General features: G+C 32.0%; 1 protein-coding gene and 1 long non-coding RNA gene across 3 annotated transcripts; one reads left to right on the top strand and one right to left on the bottom strand.

Annotated features, from left to right (window-relative positions):
* Positions 1–13,565: 13,565 nt before the first annotated feature.
* On the top strand, positions 13,566–14,461 carry LOC145046262 (uncharacterized). Its single transcript, XM_078994557.1, has 2 exons — positions 13,566–14,051; positions 14,126–14,461. Exons 1-2 carry the CDS (start codon positions 13,566–13,568, stop codon positions 14,459–14,461), a joined length of 822 nt encoding a protein of 273 aa, XP_078850683.1.
* Positions 14,462–16,906: 2,445 nt separating this feature from the next.
* LOC144998296 (uncharacterized) lies at positions 16,907–18,623 on the bottom strand. Of its 2 annotated transcripts, XR_013660235.1 has the most exons (3): positions 18,537–18,620; positions 17,666–17,781; positions 16,907–17,273 (listed from the first exon to the last, which is right to left on the bottom strand). It is a non-coding gene; the product is annotated as an uncharacterized LOC144998296 (long non-coding RNA). The 2 variants fall into 2 exon arrangements; XR_013660236.1 differs by lacking the exon at positions 17,666–17,781 and having other exon boundaries at positions 18,537–18,623.
* Between the last annotated feature and the right edge of the window lie 717 nt (positions 18,624–19,340).

Here is a 19,340-nt window from a genome sequence, read left to right as displayed (position 1 = left end):
GTAAGTATTTTATATTTGTAATATTGGATTTGTTATATTTTATATTTTTAAGATTGTTGAAATTATCGTTTTGTAATGTTGGATTTTTAACTTTTTAGTTTCTAAAAGATTATGTTTTAAACTTTTAAACTTATTAAAAATAAGCTTTTTAGCCTAAACCAAAGTAGTTGTTTAGCAAAAAAAAAAAAAAAAAAAAAAAAAAACGAATTTTAAGCCTATAAACTAGGGGAACATGGGCGGGACCGGGGGCGATGGAGGTAACCGGGGGCTTTGTAAACGGGGGAGCCGGGGGCGGGACCGCGAGCGGAGGCAAAAACTGATTTCGGGGCGGGAGAGGGGGCAACTATTTCCGCTCCAGTTTGGTCCGGTTAACATCCCTAAGTTTGAGTTTATGTTTATTATTATTTTTCAAAAGAGGTCTACATATCTTTAGTTGTACATGATTTTGAATCCTAAATTTAATTTAATTTTTTTTTTTTTTTTTTTTTTTTTTTTTTTAATTTATCATAGTGCTATAGCTATATTTGACATACGGTTTTTATAATTATAGGATTATTTTGTTGCTGCTGAGGATGAGTATGAGGAGAAACCTAAAAGTAATGGTTTATGTTTATGTTTGCTGTTAATGGTTTATGTTTTGTGTTTTTAACTTGAATTTGTCAAGGTAAATATTGTCACAAGTAGCATTTTTGGCTAGAAAATTTTATGTAATCAACTCTTTTTATATGTTGTAATCTATATGTACAAATGCTCATTCAAAAAACAATCATTTGAATTAAAAATTCACTTGTGAAGTTCAAAACCTTATTCAATACAATTCACACATTCAACTATGGGTTGTAACCCTAATGTCTCGGTTCAAACATTTTAATGGGTCAGGAATCATTTATTGGGCCTAACGGGCCAATAAACTCTCAATTTGGGTATTTTGGGCCAAGGAATCCCATTTGGGCTCTAAATAGACCTACATTCATTAAAACATAGTAGTTTGGGCCATGTTGGGCCTAAAATGACTCACTTCATTTTCATAGGTCTTAATGGGCCGTGAACAACCTTCTTGAACTTAAATGGGTTGAAAACCCATTATGTTCACCCTTTTTGGGCCGTAAACCCATAGGTGGGCCCAACGGGCCGAAAACTTTCATATTGGAAATTTCGAATATATTAAAAAATGGCCCAAAAAATTCTTGTCTCTTCCTCCTTACTCCATTCTCGGTTTTATTATTATTATATATATATATATATATATATATATATATATATATATATGTGTGTGTGTGTGTGTGTGTGTGTGTGTACGTATGTATAAAACTAGGATGGATAAAATCTTGACACCTCAACTTTAACTAAAGGATTTCCATGCATTGTATAACAATTATCTATGAAATCTCATATTCCCATGCATATCTCTTTTCACCTCTCTTTTCTCTCTACTTTCCTCCTTCTTATTCTCGGCTACCTCCTTTTTCAATTCAAACTTCACTTTCACTTCTAAACTTCTCTAATAATTCTCAAGAAAGCTTTCATTTCCTTCCAAGAAATCATGTGTTCTAGAGTGTGTGTCCAATAACACTTCATCACAGATCATCACTTATGGGTAAGCTACTTTCTAAGTAAGATTATGGAACTCCTTCACTCCTTAACACTCTATTTCATGATCCATGCTCATAAAATCTCTTAGAAATCGAAGATCTCTTCAAAGAAGTGAGCTGGGCCTAAAAACTCTTCCCAGATTCTTCAAAAACCAAATTCATCAAACCAAAGTGAGTTCCTACCCCCCTTATTTTCGGTTTTTACTATGTTTTGGGGTAGAATACAAGTTGTTTTGTGTAGATCTATGAGTATATGCATGATTATGTGTGTTTTTCATGATATAAGTTGTAATTATGTGTTATAAACTTCATAAACTCAAAAATATGCTAAAATATGATGATATTTATAGAACATAACACTTGATACAACTTATTATGCAAAGAAAAGGTTTAAAACATTTCAAGGTTGTTTAAAACTAAATAAAATCGCATAAGAGGGCCAAAAATGACAAAATAATCAAAAGTGAAGTTATTATATATAACTCATGGTTTTAAGGGACCAAAAAGGATTTATTTTGGACAAATATGGATCTTTATGGTATTTATGACTTTAAAAGGGCTAAAGGTGTAAATTTTCACAAATGGGCCTCATATTGGGCTTTCACGGTTTTTGGGCTAAGTTTATAAATTTTTGGACTTCATGGGCTTAAGTGTCATTTTAAAAAAAGTTGAGCAAAAATGTTGTTTTTTGGTTGAGTAAATTACACGAATGGTCCCTATGGTTTGAGGTCATTTACGTGCTTGGTCCCTAACTTATTTTTTTAACTCGGAAGGTCCCTATGGTTTGTTTTTGTTACGCGTTTGGTCCCTACTGTTTATTTTTGTTACACGTTTGGTCCCTGTCTTATCTAAAAAGACTATTATTTAAAGAGGAAAAAATGATGGGGGTAGGTGAGGTAAGGTGAGGGGGTGGGATTAGGGGTGTGTTTATTTAGATAAATTTAAAAAATCAAGGGCATAATAGTCTTTTTAGGTAAGATAGGGACCAACCGTGTAACAAAAACAAACAGTAGGGATCTTCCGAGTTAAAAAAATAAGTTAGGGACCAAACACGCAAATTACCCTAAACCATAGGGACCATTCGTGTAATTTACTCTTTTTGGTTATATGGGCTATAAATGATAATTTTACCAAACTTAGGCCAAAAAGGTTAAATTTTATACTTTTGGGCCGAAAAGGTAATTTTTTATACAATTTGGCCAAAAATATTAATTTTTGTACCATTGGGCCGAGAATACCAATTTTTATAAAAAAATGGAACCGAAAATGATAACTTTGACAAAAGTTAGTTAAAAATGATATTTTATTTGAAATTAGCCCTTAAATGTAAATTTTTGGTTTTAAGGGACCTAAAGTGTCATTTTTACCAAAATTACGCCTAAGTTGTAAATTTTTAGTCCATTGGACCAAAGATGTCAATATTACAAAAAGTGGTCCTTTTTATGTCATTTTGGCAAACGATTGAACAAGAATGAACATTACAATAACAAATGAGTCAAATACGTTAAACTCACTTTTATTGAGCCTAGAATATACATTACATGCTTAGTGGATCTTAGTTATCCTTTTTCATGCTTATTGGTTCTGGAATATATCACATGTTTAGTGGGCCTTAGTTGTCCTTTTACATGCTTATTGAGTTTGGAATATACATTACTTGCTTAGTCGGCCTTAGTTGTTCTTTTGCATGCTTATTGGGCCTGGAATATATCACATGTTTAGTAGGCCTTAGTTGTCCTTTTACATTTTTTGGGGCCTGGAATATACATCACATATTTAGCGGGCCTTAGTTGTCCTTTTACATGCTTGTTGGGCCTCATACATACTCGTTGGGCTTTGTAAACTTAAAACATACACGGAAACAATACACACCGTGCAATTCAATATTCGTGTAAATTCAGTTAAGACTCTTGTGAGATATTTCGTTTGAAACCTATCGAGTGTATAATCGTAACCTGTAGTTATAAATAAAGTCTCCTAGAGGTAGAGCGAGAGTTTGTATATAAATCTATACAGGGGTGACACCCCACACTTGAGCTGTTCGCTACAGTTAGACTAGGCCAGTCTAGGGTGACAAACCTTACCTTAAACAAGTTGGCGTCTGAAAAACGTCATGACAGGCGGATCAGTCATTATCAAGTATGGTTATAACGACTCACATAGAGAAATTAACTCCATTATAAAATTTACGGAATACATTTACAGTTTGGTAACACGGAAACATACATACATTGGTACTCAGTCTTTGGGTGTTAAGACCACAACATTTTATAAACAAACAATATCGAATTATACACCATCTTTGTTGTATTTGACTACTTCAGTGGAGATAAGTGGCACAACGAAAAAAATTAGTGGAACGTCCAAAAAGCGATCGCCACCAATCGCAAAGGAACCCTCATGCGGCTGAGATACCGATGTTGTGAAAGCTGCCAGATGCTCAGTATAGCGAGGCATCGGCATCAAAGACACCACACTTTCCCCGGTAACTCTACCAAAGAATGAAATCCATCAGCATCAAAGTCATCACACTTTTCAGTTCAATCAAAATGCATAACCCTTGATATGGATTAGAAAAGCATAACAAAAAAAAAAAGGGGGGGGGGGAGGGGAGAAGGATACGATAGTAAAAACATAAACACTTACAATTAGTAACAACATTGGAGATCGACATCTTCCCCTGTGCACGCCAGGGCAGACTGATCCCAACACCAACAAGAATGGCATCCGAGTACTCGTCGGGAATGAATTGGATCGACCTTAAGAGGTCGACATTAATATGGTTTTTAGGGAAAAAACTGGGGGTAACATCTAACATGTTGTTTGCCCGATAATGCTCGCGACCACCCGCTCCTGGTTGACCCACAACCACATATCCTGCTAGTTCTTGGGAGTCTTACTGTCTATAACTAGCATGTATCCACCATGATGAGTGGAGAGCATGTACTTATCCCCATTAGCACTAAACCAAAAGAAGAACTTGAAGACAAAGAAATCGGGAAGGATATTATTGGCCTGAAAAATCATCTCGAAGTCCACCATTTTGTTAACAGAATTTAGGGTGAGCATCTAGATACTGGACTCATTCTTCTGAAGTAACTCCTCTTGAAATTCAATCAGAGAAAGACGAAGCCCAACATCGTATGTTTTCAAGTAGATGCCTGTTTTGGTCAAAAATTACACATGTGAAACTAAGCCAGATTGAATGAGAGGATGTGGTGTTGGAATTGATGTAAACAGAAAATTGTAATCAAGACAACACGAGGGTTTACAAGGAAAGCTCTTGATCCTTGTTGGGATCTCCGTGATAAAACCTTGGGAGGTGATAATGATCACATGACTTGATGATTTTATTGATTAAAAATGTTGATTAAAGAGATGAATGTGTAAATGTAAGCACACGTATAATAGATGAGCTAATTGTGTGTTGTGTGTGTGTAATACACATGTTATTTATAGTCTAATGCTAATAACAAGAAGTCTGATAATTCTGGGATCCTCTGAGAATCAGCATATAAACGTTGTTTGACTTGGTAATCCAACTCGTTTTCCTGGTTGAGATGATTCTCTGTTGAGATTAAGTCTTTCATTGACTAATTCAGCACACATATCAATAAGAAATGAGATTATAGCCGTTATAGGTGTTAGTAAATAATAACGATCACTAGTACAAAAATGACCTACGAACACACCATAAAAGTGTGACCGTATGCGTATAGTGACATTTTATTTTTCACTGAAAGTGTGACAGAAGATGATGCCATCGTATGGGTCTTATGGTCACTTTAAAATGTAATGTACGTATGATATGAAAAATTGTGGATGTATCATAAAAGTGTGGCAATTGGCTAGGGAATTTTGTTGCTATAATCAATAATTTTATCCAATATTGTGGCGTTAAACCATCAGTAGACACACTTTGTTATCAATTATGGTAACTGTATATCACCAATTGACGACATACATGTTGCTTCAATGTGGCGTTTTGCTAGTAAATTGCTATTGGGTATGTTTTGTAGACATACAATTATAGTGAACATGACCATGTTCACTAAATGACCACATGCAATTGATTTCATAAATAATGATTTGCTAACGATTAGTCACAAAAACAATCTTTTAGTGTGACTATTTCTTATCGTATAGAGACCCACAATTAAGTGAAACATGATCATAAGTATTATTAAGAAGCACATTTTATTAAAATTATGGATTTAATATTAGCTTACAACCATGTTTATATTACTTATCATAACTGATACTATCATTCGGACATATAAAAAACGTAACTATGACTATTTTATATCATTTCAACATAGACAATCAGTTAAGAATAACCATAACTGATTTATAGATAAATTGGTGTGACTAACATTTATATAAAGCCACATAAAATACTATAGTTATGGTGTGACTAATATTTATATAAAGTCAAATGAATTTTCTTTAATATGGTGAAACTAATGTTTATGTAAAGCTACAGTTATCAATGGAAATATTATCCATTTTATTTATAATTTTTTTGTAAAATAAAAATAGTAGTAAACATGATAAAAACTTAAAAAGAAAATAATATAAAAATTAATAATAAAAAATCAGTACATAAGTTTTTAATTTAAATTGTTAATACATTAACTTGTAATCAATATATATATATATATATATATATATATATATATATATATATATATATATATATATATATATATATATATATATATATATATATATATATATATATATATATATATACAAGGCTTTACACATAAACTAAGAACCATGCCTCCACCATTTTTGGTTTGGAGGAACATGATTCCTTTTGGGTGTAGCAGTCACATTCTAGATTTTTGGACTAGTGACATCATCTTCAACTTGTTGGCTGTTAGTTTCATCAGGATCTTGTGGGATTGCGATAATTGGGCTAGGAGGGGTGTCTTCAACCTCTTCCGTATGTTCTCTTTCACAATCATCATCTTGACTGTAATGAGTTGGATAAAAAACAAAAGGACTACTACAAAAAAACACATAGGACCCGGTTATTCAAAAAACCGGGGTTTATTATGTAGAAACCGGGTTATATAAAAGGGAGAATTATATGACCCAATTTCTAGTAAGGAACAGGGCTACATGATCAAGTTAAAGAACCCGGGTTCATTGATAAAATCGGGATGTTTTATGTACAGAGTCATATGGCCCATTTTGTAAATACAACCGTGTTATATTAGGGGATGCATTTTATGAATAGCTGGCAATGATTCAAGCAATAAATGGGGGTGGAGTAGGTTACATGAATCAATTTACAGCCAGCCTAAATTCGTGAAAAAAATTGAAAAGTAGCATCATTTCGGTACCGCCATTTCACACCTTAATTCTCTCCTACGGTACGAAAAACATCGAGGAGAAAGCCCTGGTCACCATCTACTCTCCTTTTGACGACCACCACCAAAGAAAAATTACCGTCGCTTGTCCTCTCACATCCCTTTCAGTAGACCTATCTAGTAGACCTATCTGGTGTAAGGTTGTCTCTTTTACCTTAATCTTCATAATTTAACTTTGTGTCTTTAATACAAATCATCTTCGTTTTTTTTTGCTATTTTGTTATTAGCTTCCCTAAGTTTGCGATTGTATGGGTTCTTGGCTGCTTCGAATTTGCAATTGTCTTTAGTTAGTTTAATCTTTATCCACGCTATTAAAAGTCTTAAGGTGTTTACTTTAGGGTTTCTCCACTAATCAATTATACACCTACGGCTAGGCATGTTTAATCTGACTATTGAAGATAGTCAAGTAATCTACAAGACTTTTGAATTAAATACGATTCCATTTTAAAAATCACAAAACATATACCCATACAGAAACAGAGAATCAAAGAGCCATGCTCACAGGGAATAACAACTTTTAAATAGTCATTATAATTTGTTTTGGTTTGTTGTTGTACAGAGATCACACAATTTCACCTAATTAGTTAAAAGTTATTATTCAAAAATTTGTTTCCAAATATTTAAACAAAAAACCCTCACTCTGTTATTTTTGTATATACACAACTTTTATGATGTTCTCATATTTCTTTTTTATAATTTTGTCTAGAAATTAGAATAAATATGATGTTCTCATATTTCTTTTTTATAACTTTTATGATGTTCTTAGCCACACCAAAATCTTGAAAACTATTACATGTCATTGATCAGGATTTTGTGTTGTCAATGAACTATACATCTTAAACCATGATAAATTTAATCTCAAACTAATTTTTCTTTGTTCAATGTGTTAAAGTTCCAGGAAAAACCCTTGTGAAATTTCATGTCAACAAGCCAAAATCATCAGGCGAGCCATTTTTTTAGCTTTCATTTTGGTCTAAATTGGATATTGTTCAAGTGCTAATTATGTTTTAGTAATGAACTCTAGATCTTAACAAATGAAAACTTATTAGAAAAACATGTGTGGCCTTCTAATTAGTTTTTACTTTTTTGCAATGCGAGTCCCAAATCTTATGGCAATAAGGTTGATCATTTATGGTCCTTAAGGAAACAAATATAAATAGTGTAAGTTGATTGATTAATTGCTTTGTTTTACTCATGAATTAATATTTGTTTATGATTCCGTACTTTTATTTTCTGTCTTAACAAACTCATGACATATTTTTGCAGCAATCATTTAACAAGATTTTCCCTGCATTCTTCTGGAAAAGAATCTGATTGGTATATTGGTACGTTGTTTGTTCGGCTTCCACTTTCAATGGTGTCGAGTGTAGTTTCTCACTTCTATTTATTTTGTCTTATTTTTTTTCAATATATTTGTTGTAACATTATTTTTTTCCAATTTATATCTTGGTTTATTTATTCAATATTGCATCCTGCTTCTATTTTCTTTCCAGTATAGTGTCCACTGTTGGTTTAGTTTTTTAATATATTTGGCTTGTTTTTGTTGATGTACCATCCTACTTTTCTTTTCAGCCCGATAAGTGGCTACAGGCACGGAATCTTATGAACCTCATTGTCACCATTTTATTGCAGTAAAGGTCTCACGAAAAGTTGGTAGATGGAAATTTGAAAAAGCACCAAAAAGGCATAAAAAGATTGAGGCTGCTAGCATTGATTATGAGTGTTGATAAGTTGTAAGAATCTGATATGTCCTTGTGTTTTTGTAATGTAAGTATTTTTTATACTCTTGTTTTTATATAATAAGTCATTTTTCATTTGCAATTATTTGCTTAAATGTTTAAGGACTAAGGGTTGCAACAAACCTTGTTGCAAAAATGGGTTATTTTAGCATTTTGTAGTAATGATGAAAGAGAATTATGAGAATGAAAATCACACAAAAGTGTTGTTGTTTATAGTAGTAAATCATAACCATAGTGACCATAGTGTAGTGGGATTACAAATTTTATAAAAGGTACTGAAAAAATAAAAATCAGAAAAGGACCCGGTTATAAAACTGCTCGTGTTTACCATGAAAGGACCCGGTTTTGCTTATAAGAACCGGGATATATCACAATAATAAGGTCCTGGTTATAAAACCGGGTTTTATTACTATTTTCATATATGACTCGCCTATAAGAGACCCGGTTGAAAACCAGGTTCTTTTAAGCTTTTAACATGGTTCTTTTAACCATTTTGTAGTAGTACTCCTTCACTATTTTGTAACGAATTTGGATGGAAAAGGAAAGGATTCTTCATGGAATTTGACATCTCTAGACATAATGATTTTTTTCTCTACATCAAATATTTTATATCCTTTTATTCCATGTGGGTAACCCAAAAAAAATTCCGGTCTCCCCCTCACTTCAAATTGATCACCATTGGTCTCATTGCTTCTATCATAGAAGTTATGATATGTCAAGCTACCAAAGACATAATGATTATAATGGTTTGATGATGGAGTCTCCACATTTCTCACTATAAGGTATTTGGTTTTTTATGTTTTATATCAAGTCATGCATTATTTATTTGATTTCTCGTACCCGTTTGGTCTCAAAGTGTAAAATAAATTAAACTCCATGAATTGGAGTAAGAATTGGTGTCTCAAAGAAACAATTTGGTGGTCATAGCAATGTTACTCAATAACATTGTATCAACCACTAAATTGTATTTTTTTTATTAAATTTGTTAGTTATGGAGTACAATTGTTTCTAACAAACAGTACTCTATATTACTTACAGAGTACGGTTATACAACCGTACCCTATTTAGTCTTTAAATAGGAAACTCCCCCCTTAGAGTACGTTGCTATAACCGTACTGTATTACCTATTTTAACCGTATTGTATTACCACTTTTGTAGTAGTGCCATATTGATTAAAAAAAATCTGTTATAACTTGAGATGTGAATTCACCTCCATTATCATTTTTTTTTTAAATTCGTTTCCCAAATTGGTTTTCTACCAGTTTACAAAAGTTGATCAAACACTTAAAAACATCATTTTTATGTTTGATCAAGAAAATCCACACAAACATATTGTAATCATCAACCATAGTTAAGAAATAATTTGCCCCTGAAAGTGAAGGTGTACAATATTTCTCCTAACATCACAGTGAATTAACTTGAAACATTCCTTGGAATTCTTAATTGATTTAAAGAAAAAGGAGACCTGGTATGTCTTGTTTTTGAACATGAATCACAAAATTTGTTCTTGAGTTTAAAGGAAACAGTTTTAAGAAAATCTACTTTGAAAGCTTCCCCTTTGAGGCTTGCCCTAGTCTCTTGTATCATCTCTCAACTTTAACGTGCATTGCCTTTCTTTCATCTTCAAAATCAAGTTCCTTGAACGGAGACCATGCATAACACAAAATTTTGGAAAAAAATTATCGCGCATTAGAGATTTTTGGTTAAACGACTCACTAATAAAAGATTGCAACGAATTAGGAAGGTGCAAGATTCCTTCATTTCTGGTGCCACCCAGTAAGGTATACACTACAACAATCGGACCCTGTGTAGACGACGATTTTAGACCCTATGGAGACGACAAGTCGTCGGCATAGGGTATAGCGACGACAAGTCGTCGGGAAAAAGTCGTCGGCATAGGTCTGTTAGGTCGTCGGTATAGCTAGCTCTATTGCGATGACATGTCGTCGGCACAGATTTCATTATTGTCATATTGAAATAACATATTTGGACTCACTACAACTATATATATATATATATATATATATATATATATATATATATATATATATATATATATATATATATATATATATATATATATATATATATATATATATATATAGGATACCCACGCGATGCAGCGGACGGTTAAGATAGACGGTGAATTTTTCTTTTTGCCAACGATTTTAATTAACCTATATTTTTTGTTTTTAGGTACATTAACCTAGATTGTTTTTTCAATATGTAGGGATAAGTAGTATAGGACATGACACATTAATCAGTAAAGTAACCAAACACATTAATTACAGCTTTTAATGCTTACTTTATCGGTTGTAAATTTATACTAATATGACATATTTAACAATGTCTTATGTTTTATTATCACTATTTTAGATTTTTATTCATATATTATCATTTAAATTTGAAGTTCATAAAAAGTTTACTATCAATTGAGTATTTTCTTTTTTCTAGAAATCCTTAAAAACTTGAACAATAGAAGTTAAGAAATCTAAACTTGAACAATAAAGTATTTTCTTTCAATTTAACTAATATTTCTTAAATATTTTTTTATAATCGTTAAAAGTTTCCAAATAAGTAGCTTAAAATAATTTACAATAACAATAGTTAAAAACAACTCTATATAAATGATTATATTGTTAGTTTTAAAATAAAGAAACAATATTTGATTTTTTAAATAATTATAATGATAAAAACTAAAACATTAAGCAAATAAATTTTAAAAAATTAATCAACAATAAAAACAACTATAAATAACATCAAATCATATATTATATTTAATTTTATTCATGTGTAACTTGCGGGTAGAAGTCATTCAAACGATTGAGATTATGAAGTTATAATAAATATATATATTATCATATAATTCAAAATAATCAATATATTATATCAATTTAGTATATACAATTTATTATATCAAATTTAACAACAATATTATTGTTATATTCAAAAAATCATATATTTGTAAAGACTTCAACTATATAGGTGTTCCTGCGCAACGCGCGAACATTCGCCTAGTTTATTATACATGAATGCAAATACTTGTTCTTCACTGTTTTTTATCAAATGTGTTGTTACTATATTATTATTCACATTTTATAATAAAGCTTCGAATTATTAGAACTTTCTTTATAACTCTTTCATCTTTTTGTATACAAAAATATTATTCAATAGTGAATATAAAAAAATTCATTTTATTAAATATAATAAACCATTATCATGTGTCCTTATACACATTATTCTAGATAATAATTATGAATTATACATGAAAATGATAAAAATGTTATAACTTATAAATATATTACTAAACATTTCACTTGTAAGGTATGCATATAAACCGCAAATGAATAAATTTATTAAAATGGTTACGATACATTTTAACATAGTTACCTTGATAAAAAATATTACAATTATTTAAGTGACTTATATTTTTTAAATGACAAACCAAATATTAAATAAATATAAAATACATCACAATAATACATTAATATAAAATGAAATATAAATACTCTTTAGAAAAATTCTCTCACCACAAAACCTTTACGAATCAAGTTTTTGTTAAGTAAATATAAATAAAAGGAAGTAATACATTGAAGGGAAAATGACTTGTAAGGGTAATGATGTTTTACCCATGTTCACATTATACCATTAACGTTTTTTTTAACAGAAAATACCATTAAAATGTGTTTCCTGTACATATTTTACCATTGGTAACCGGATACAATAGGCATCCCGGTATTTTATTTATTTTTAAAAAAAAATTATGTGGAAAATACATGGCTCACCCCTCTCTCCATTAAACACCCTCACCCTCAATTAAACACTCTCAAAGCACGATTAAACACCCTCATACCAAGATCGTTGTGTAGGGTTTTCTCAGTCGAAGGTTTGTTTGAGATCGATCATGGCTGGTCCATCTAATGCAAAAGGATCAACTTACATTCAAGTAGATGTTCATTACGATGGAATGTTTTCCCCCATTCCTCATCTTATATACTACCTGAATCAAAAAACGTCAATTACAGATGTCGATTTTGGTGGATTAAATTTCAAGGAGTTCATTTATGTTCTTGAGGATGTCACAAAGGGGAAGTGTCCTGTTGTCTACTACTGTCTTGGGCATAAGTCAATGCGTGATGGGTTGACACCACTGAAAAACGATGATGACTACAGGAGGTTTCTTGATGCTGCACATGGTAACGAGGGAAAGATTAATGTATATATTGATCACTACAACGATTCGGTGCTTGACTGGATAGAGGAAGAAAAGGAAGAAAAAAGTGTTGATAGTGAAAGCTCTGATGAAGATAAAGACTCGGTCATGTCTGATGCTCTATCTGTTGATCATGAACCCGATGAAGAGGTAATACCATTGACTAAATCTGATGATCCCTTTCTTAACTATATTAGTGTTGTCCCTAAAGATGATTTTGTTGATGAGGATGATGATTCAGATAATGGAACCAAAGAAGCCCCAATTTATCCTTTTCATGACTCAACTCAGAAATGGGATACAATGCAACCCATCCTTGGTATGAGGTTTTGTAACCCTCAAGAACTTAAATAGCTTGTCTCAAACTATGCAGTAGCAAATGGTTTTAACCTTTGGTATGAAAAAAATGATAAAACTAGGTTGCTAGTCAAGTGTTGTAAAACTAGTGAAGGAAAGGCAGCATGTCCTTTTAGACTATGGGCTACTTGGATGAGCAGTGAAAAGTCATTCCAAATTAAGTCCTTACGTAATGAGCATAACTGTGCTAGAACCTTCAAGTTTGGGTCAGTTGTTACTTACTCATGGATAGGGAAACATTTTGTTAATGATATTTTAGAAAAATCCCAAAATGAGTTGCAGGGAAATGAGGGATAAAGTTGGGGAAATTTTCAATGTGAAGGTTAGTGTTGGACAATGCAGGAATGCAAAGAAGTTTGCACTTAATGAGATCGAAGGCAGTTTGAACACACATTATGAAAAATTATGGAGTTATGGAGCTGAGATATTAAGAGCTAATCCAGGGTCAACAGTGAAAATTGGGATGGATACAATGCCTGATTCCATAATTTATTTTTCTAGGATGTATGTTTGTATCAAAGGTGTAAAGGATGGTTGGATTGAAGGATGCAGGAGGGTTATAGGTGTAGATGGTTGCTTTTTAAAAGGTATTTGCAGAGGTGAGCTTCTTTCAGCTGTAGGTAGAGACACTAACAACCATATTTACCCCATTGCTTGGGCAGTAGTTGCAATTGAGAACAAAGAAACTTGGAAGTGGTTTCTAAACTTACTACTTAAGGACATTAACATGGGAAATGGGGCAGGATTAACCTTACTTTCTGACCAACACAAGGTATTTATCCTAACTGTTTTTTAATTGGTTACCGTTTTATTTATCTTAATGTTATGTTTATCTTGCATGTTTAGGGTCTTATTGAGGCTGTTAAAGAAAGACTACCAGATGCTAAGCATAGGCAATGTGCTAGGCACGTCTATGCTAATTTCAAGAAAAAATTTAAGAGTGCTGCATATAGGAAGCTTTTTTGGAGGGCTACAAAGGCCACAACTGTGCAGAGGTTTGAAGGTATAATGAAAGAGATTAGGGTGATTGATATACAAGCATATGATCACTTGATGGAAAGAGATCCAAAATCCTGGTCTAGGGCTTTTTTTGTATTGGACAGGTCTTGTGATGCCATTGAGAATGGTATTTGTGAATCTTTTAATGCTGCAATTGTGCATGCTGGAAAAAACCGATTATAACAATGTTAGAGGAAATTAGGAGGTTTGTGATGGATAGGATGTATTGTAAAAGATTGAAGGGGCAGAAATGGAATCTAGCCATATGTCCATCTATTAGAAAGAAAATAGTGGATAAGAGGAAACATCTAAGGTATATATACTTTATTTTATAGATATTGGCATGTAATTCCCAAGTACTAATTTTATACTATATTCCTTTATTTTATAGGTATTGGTATGTAATTCCCAGTGGAGTGCAACAATTTGAGGTGAGGTCAGTACATGAGGTTTATGATGTGTACTTGAACCAAAGAACATGTGCATGTAGAGGATGGCAACTAAGCGGTATACCATGTATACATGCCATGGCTGCTATTAGTTATCTAAATGAGAATGTGGAAGACTATGTGGCAACTTGGTTCACAACAGAAATGTTTGGAAATTGCTATAAGTATACAATTAATCCTTTAAATGGAAGTGAAATGTGGCCATCTTGGGAAGATCAACCTATGTTGCCCCCGAAACGTAAAAGATTACCTGGTAGACCTAAAGTCAACAGGAAGAAGGCTGCTTCAGAAAAAGAAGGTCGACATACTATTAGAAAGAAAGGGGCTATTACAAAATGCAGCATCTGTAGAGAACTAGGACACAACAAAATAACATGTCCACTGTCCAAAGAAGGTTTTTTTTTTTTTTTTTCATATCAAGTATCATTCATTTACAAAAAAATATAAGTATCATCTATTAATGCATTATAAATTTTAATGTAGGACCAAGTACTAAAGCCAAAAAAGAAGAAGGGTAAACATGTTCCTGATGTTGAGGATGAGTCTGAATTTGAGATTGAAGAGATGGCTAAAGTTGAAGATGAGTATGAATCTGAGTCTGAATCTGAGATTGAAGAGCTGGCTGAAGATGGTGATGAACCTGATCAGGGACAAGTTGATGAACAAGTTGTTGAAGCTGCTGTTGAACCTGCTGTTGAAGCTGTTGTTGAACCTGATCAGGAACAAGTTCATGGACCTGTTGTTGAGGAACCTGCTGCACAACCCGTTGTTGAAGTTAAACAAAGAGCACAACCATTGAAGAGGAAAAGGAAATACTTAGAGAGGATCATTGAAGTGGCATTAAGGAGGGTGGTCATCACCAAGGATGGATGTGGTTTAAGTGTAAATAAACCTGTTACACTGGAATGATTCCCTTTGATGTAAATCTGCACATTAAAAACTGTGCTTTTGTTTGTTTAAGGTAGAAATTACTATGCTTGTCTTTAAAAACTATGCTTGTCTTTTGATGTAAATATGCACATTAAAAACTGTGCTTTTGTTTGTTATTACCCTTTAAATATAATCTACATCGTTCAATGTTGCTTTTACATATGATTCCTTGTTTTTGACCATTATGCCCTTCATATTATTTTTTACCATTATTCACATTAAATCATATTCAAACATATTCAAACACAAGATTCTGCAAAGTTGTTTGCAAAGTTGCTTTTACATAAGATTCTTTTTGACCATTATGCTCTTAGGATTCCTTCATTTTGACCATTATGCCCTTCTGCACATTAAGGGGTAAAATTCTGCAAAGTTGTTTGTACATGGGTAACATTCTGCACATTATTACCCTAACAAGACAATGCATGAATGCTCATTCAATGTTGTTTGTACTTAAGATTAAATCATATTCAAACTTAAGCAAAACATGTTCATTCAATCATATTCAGCAAAACAACCATAATATCCGATTACAATTTGACATTTATGCCCTTAAAAGTGATCCTACAAACAACATAAACAACACAATTACATATGTTTTGAGACTGCTAATTTTTCTAATTATCTTATCAAATTCTTCATCTATCTTCTTTTTGTAAATATTGAAATCATGGTCCATAATTGCAATCCTCACTTCACAAGATTGTGCCCTTACTTCACAGGATTGTGCTCCCACTTCATCTCTTTTCTTCTTATTGACTGTATCTTCTTCATTAACCCATTCCCAAAATTTGCATTTAATTTCTGGGTTATCCTAAAACAAATATACGAAAATTATTGAAAAGACCTTACTACATATAGATTAAACCCGACATACCGTTGAATTAGGGCAAACCCTAAACTCTTTTCCAGGATTATCTTTGGTCATTGAAGTCCAGATACGAGAAGGGTAGCCACAATCACAGGGATTTGCAAAATCAAGTTTCAATTTTGACTTGATTTTCTTCGATCTGGTGCTGTAGGTGTACGTAGAGGAGGAAGCCATGGATTTGAGAAAGCTGCTACAGTCTTGAAGAGTGAAGAAGAAATCGTGCTTTGAGAGTGTTTAATTGAGGGTGAGGGTGTTTAATTGAGAGAGGGGTGAGCCACGTATTTTCCACATATTTTTTTTTAAAAAAAATAAAAAAAATACCGGGATACCTACTGTATCCGGTTATCAATGGTAAAATATGTACAGGAAACACATTTTAATGGTATTTTTTATTAAAAAAAAAACATTAATGGTATAATGTGAACACGAGTAAAACATCATTACCCTTACAAGTCATTTTCCCTACATTGAAATGCATACACAAACTCACAATAATCAAACAGAAAACAATAAAATAATTGCTCAAAATATATACATATAAAACCAATATATGAAACGTTTTCTGGAGATATCTACATCTCTAATAATTGTCTCTCCTAAATGCCACGTGTCACCTCCTTAAACCCCAGAATTCCACGTGTCATTCTTCTGCCTCTATTCCCACTTCTTTTCCCGCCCATTTCCTACTTCAGGAATGTAAATCATATATATCCTAAAAATCAGCTCTGAAGTTACGTTATTTTCCCTGCATTCAAACAAATTTTCAAATTTAATTTCATATCTAATCATATCCCATATAATCAGCAATGAGTTTGAAATAATTGATCTCTACCAAATTTATAGCCATCAAATTAGGAATTAAATCACGCTTAGAATATTCTCTTCTCCTATTCATTGAAAATATAAATACCGAACCCCTTAATATTTTTATATGTTTTAACGACTTTCTGCTTCTTCCTCTCTGCAAAGTGCAAAGTACCATCTTCCTGAAGTACATTTCAATCCATCAGGTTACGTTAAAACTAAATAATCATACTTTCTTTTATTCTGTTTATTTCTATCATCTTCTCCTTCTGTTACAAATTTCATATAGCATCCTAGAAACCACTATGTTGATCTATGTGTGTTGCAAATTACCTGATTCTCATTACTAACAAATGTAGCATTCCATAATTTTCAAGCACTTCAATAGAAGCATGTGGCTTTTGTAGGTTAAGAACATTTTGCGATTCTAAATATCGTTCCAACCAATTCTGCAAGTAATATGATATTCTAAAGCATTAGTCTTTTTTTATAATATCAAATATAAACAAATATGGTTGTCTCCAAATATACAAAATAATATTCAATTATTATGAAATCCTGAAAATTTATCATAAGTCCAAACTACCCTCCAATAATGAAGAAATTGATGTTGACTGCCAATCTATTCCAATGTTTTTTCATAATAGCAACCTGGGCAACTTCAAGTAAAGTTGCCCTGTGACTTATGTAGTAAAAAAATACATGTAAAGATGTTGATTGTTGGTCAAATCCTTCAATTGGAAGAAAAAATGGTTTTCGGTATTTTGAAGATTCTGAAAAATGTTGTTGAATAGGTGTACAGAACCATGTCTTTAATTGTTTCTCTTCTACTACCGACAAAAAACGTTAAAAAAAAGGGTTGATCAGTTATGGTTAAACAGTAAATTCATAATTCATTTCATTTTTAAATTTACTCGGATTTATCAAACTTTCTACCTTTCGTAATTTGCATACACACATGTATATCAAATAACATCACACTCTTCTCCTAATCCCCTTTAAAATTGGTAATACAATACTGGGATGTTTGAAATACGAGATGAAATTACACTAGCGGGAAGTAAAATTTTTTAGAGAGATATTCGGGATTTACTTTTTCACATACATAAACAACTCTTATGACCTCAAAATTTAATAACGAAAAAGTATTCCACCTGATTTCAACCAATTCGAATCTTCATCTAAAAAAGCCCTAATTTGTTACCTGTTGAAATCGCGTGTAAAGAAGCATTTCGTCGGTTCACTATTACCTAAAAGTTCCCGTTTTCACCCTGTAATCGCACGAAATACTCTTTAACCCTTTCGGGACACATTTTTATTGCTAATTTTATACATGATTACATGATCTATCGTCTGTAACAGTTAGTTTAAATTATTAATCTTATTTGTAACTATATTCCATTTTTTTTCATTACATACCAAACAAGGACATGAATGCAACAGACGTTAGAGAGAGAAGAAAAAACAGGAAGTTATATTTAGATAACAAAAAATCCAAAAAACAATTCACCACATCATCATCTCATCATCGTCCCATTCAAATTCCAAAGAAGAAAATTTTCATTAGCTGTGTGTTTTGCAATAATAATTAATAAGAGCCAATGACAATCTCTATCGAAGGTTGGTTTGTTCCTCAAAGAACCTGTTTTCATATATGGTCAATTGTATGTTGCTTTATCCAGAGTTCAAAGTAGAGAAGGATTAAAACTGTTGATTTTAGATAAAGATGGTAGACTAACAAATAAAACTTCTAATGTTGTGTATAAAGAAGTTTTTAGAAATTTGTAACAAAATATGTACACTTTTATTATTAATATAAATTTAGTTATTTGTTTTTTGTTAAATTTATATTTCATTTCATAAAATTATATTTTTATTGCATATCTACAAATACAAAATCACAATTGCATATTCAAATCACTACCGGTTCGTATTTTTAATGATTAGTTATGTCATTATCTTATTATTGCAAAACATATAAAATCTAATCATTACAGTAATTAATATT

This window comes from Lactuca saligna, chromosome 5 (genome assembly GCF_052625555.1).
Source record: "Lactuca saligna cultivar CGN05327 chromosome 5, ASM5262555v1, whole genome shotgun sequence".
Classification (NCBI taxonomy): Eukaryota; Viridiplantae; Streptophyta; class Magnoliopsida; order Asterales; family Asteraceae; genus Lactuca; species Lactuca saligna.
The sequence above is the reverse complement of the archived record's forward strand: the minus strand, read 5'-3'. Positions and strand labels throughout refer to the sequence as shown.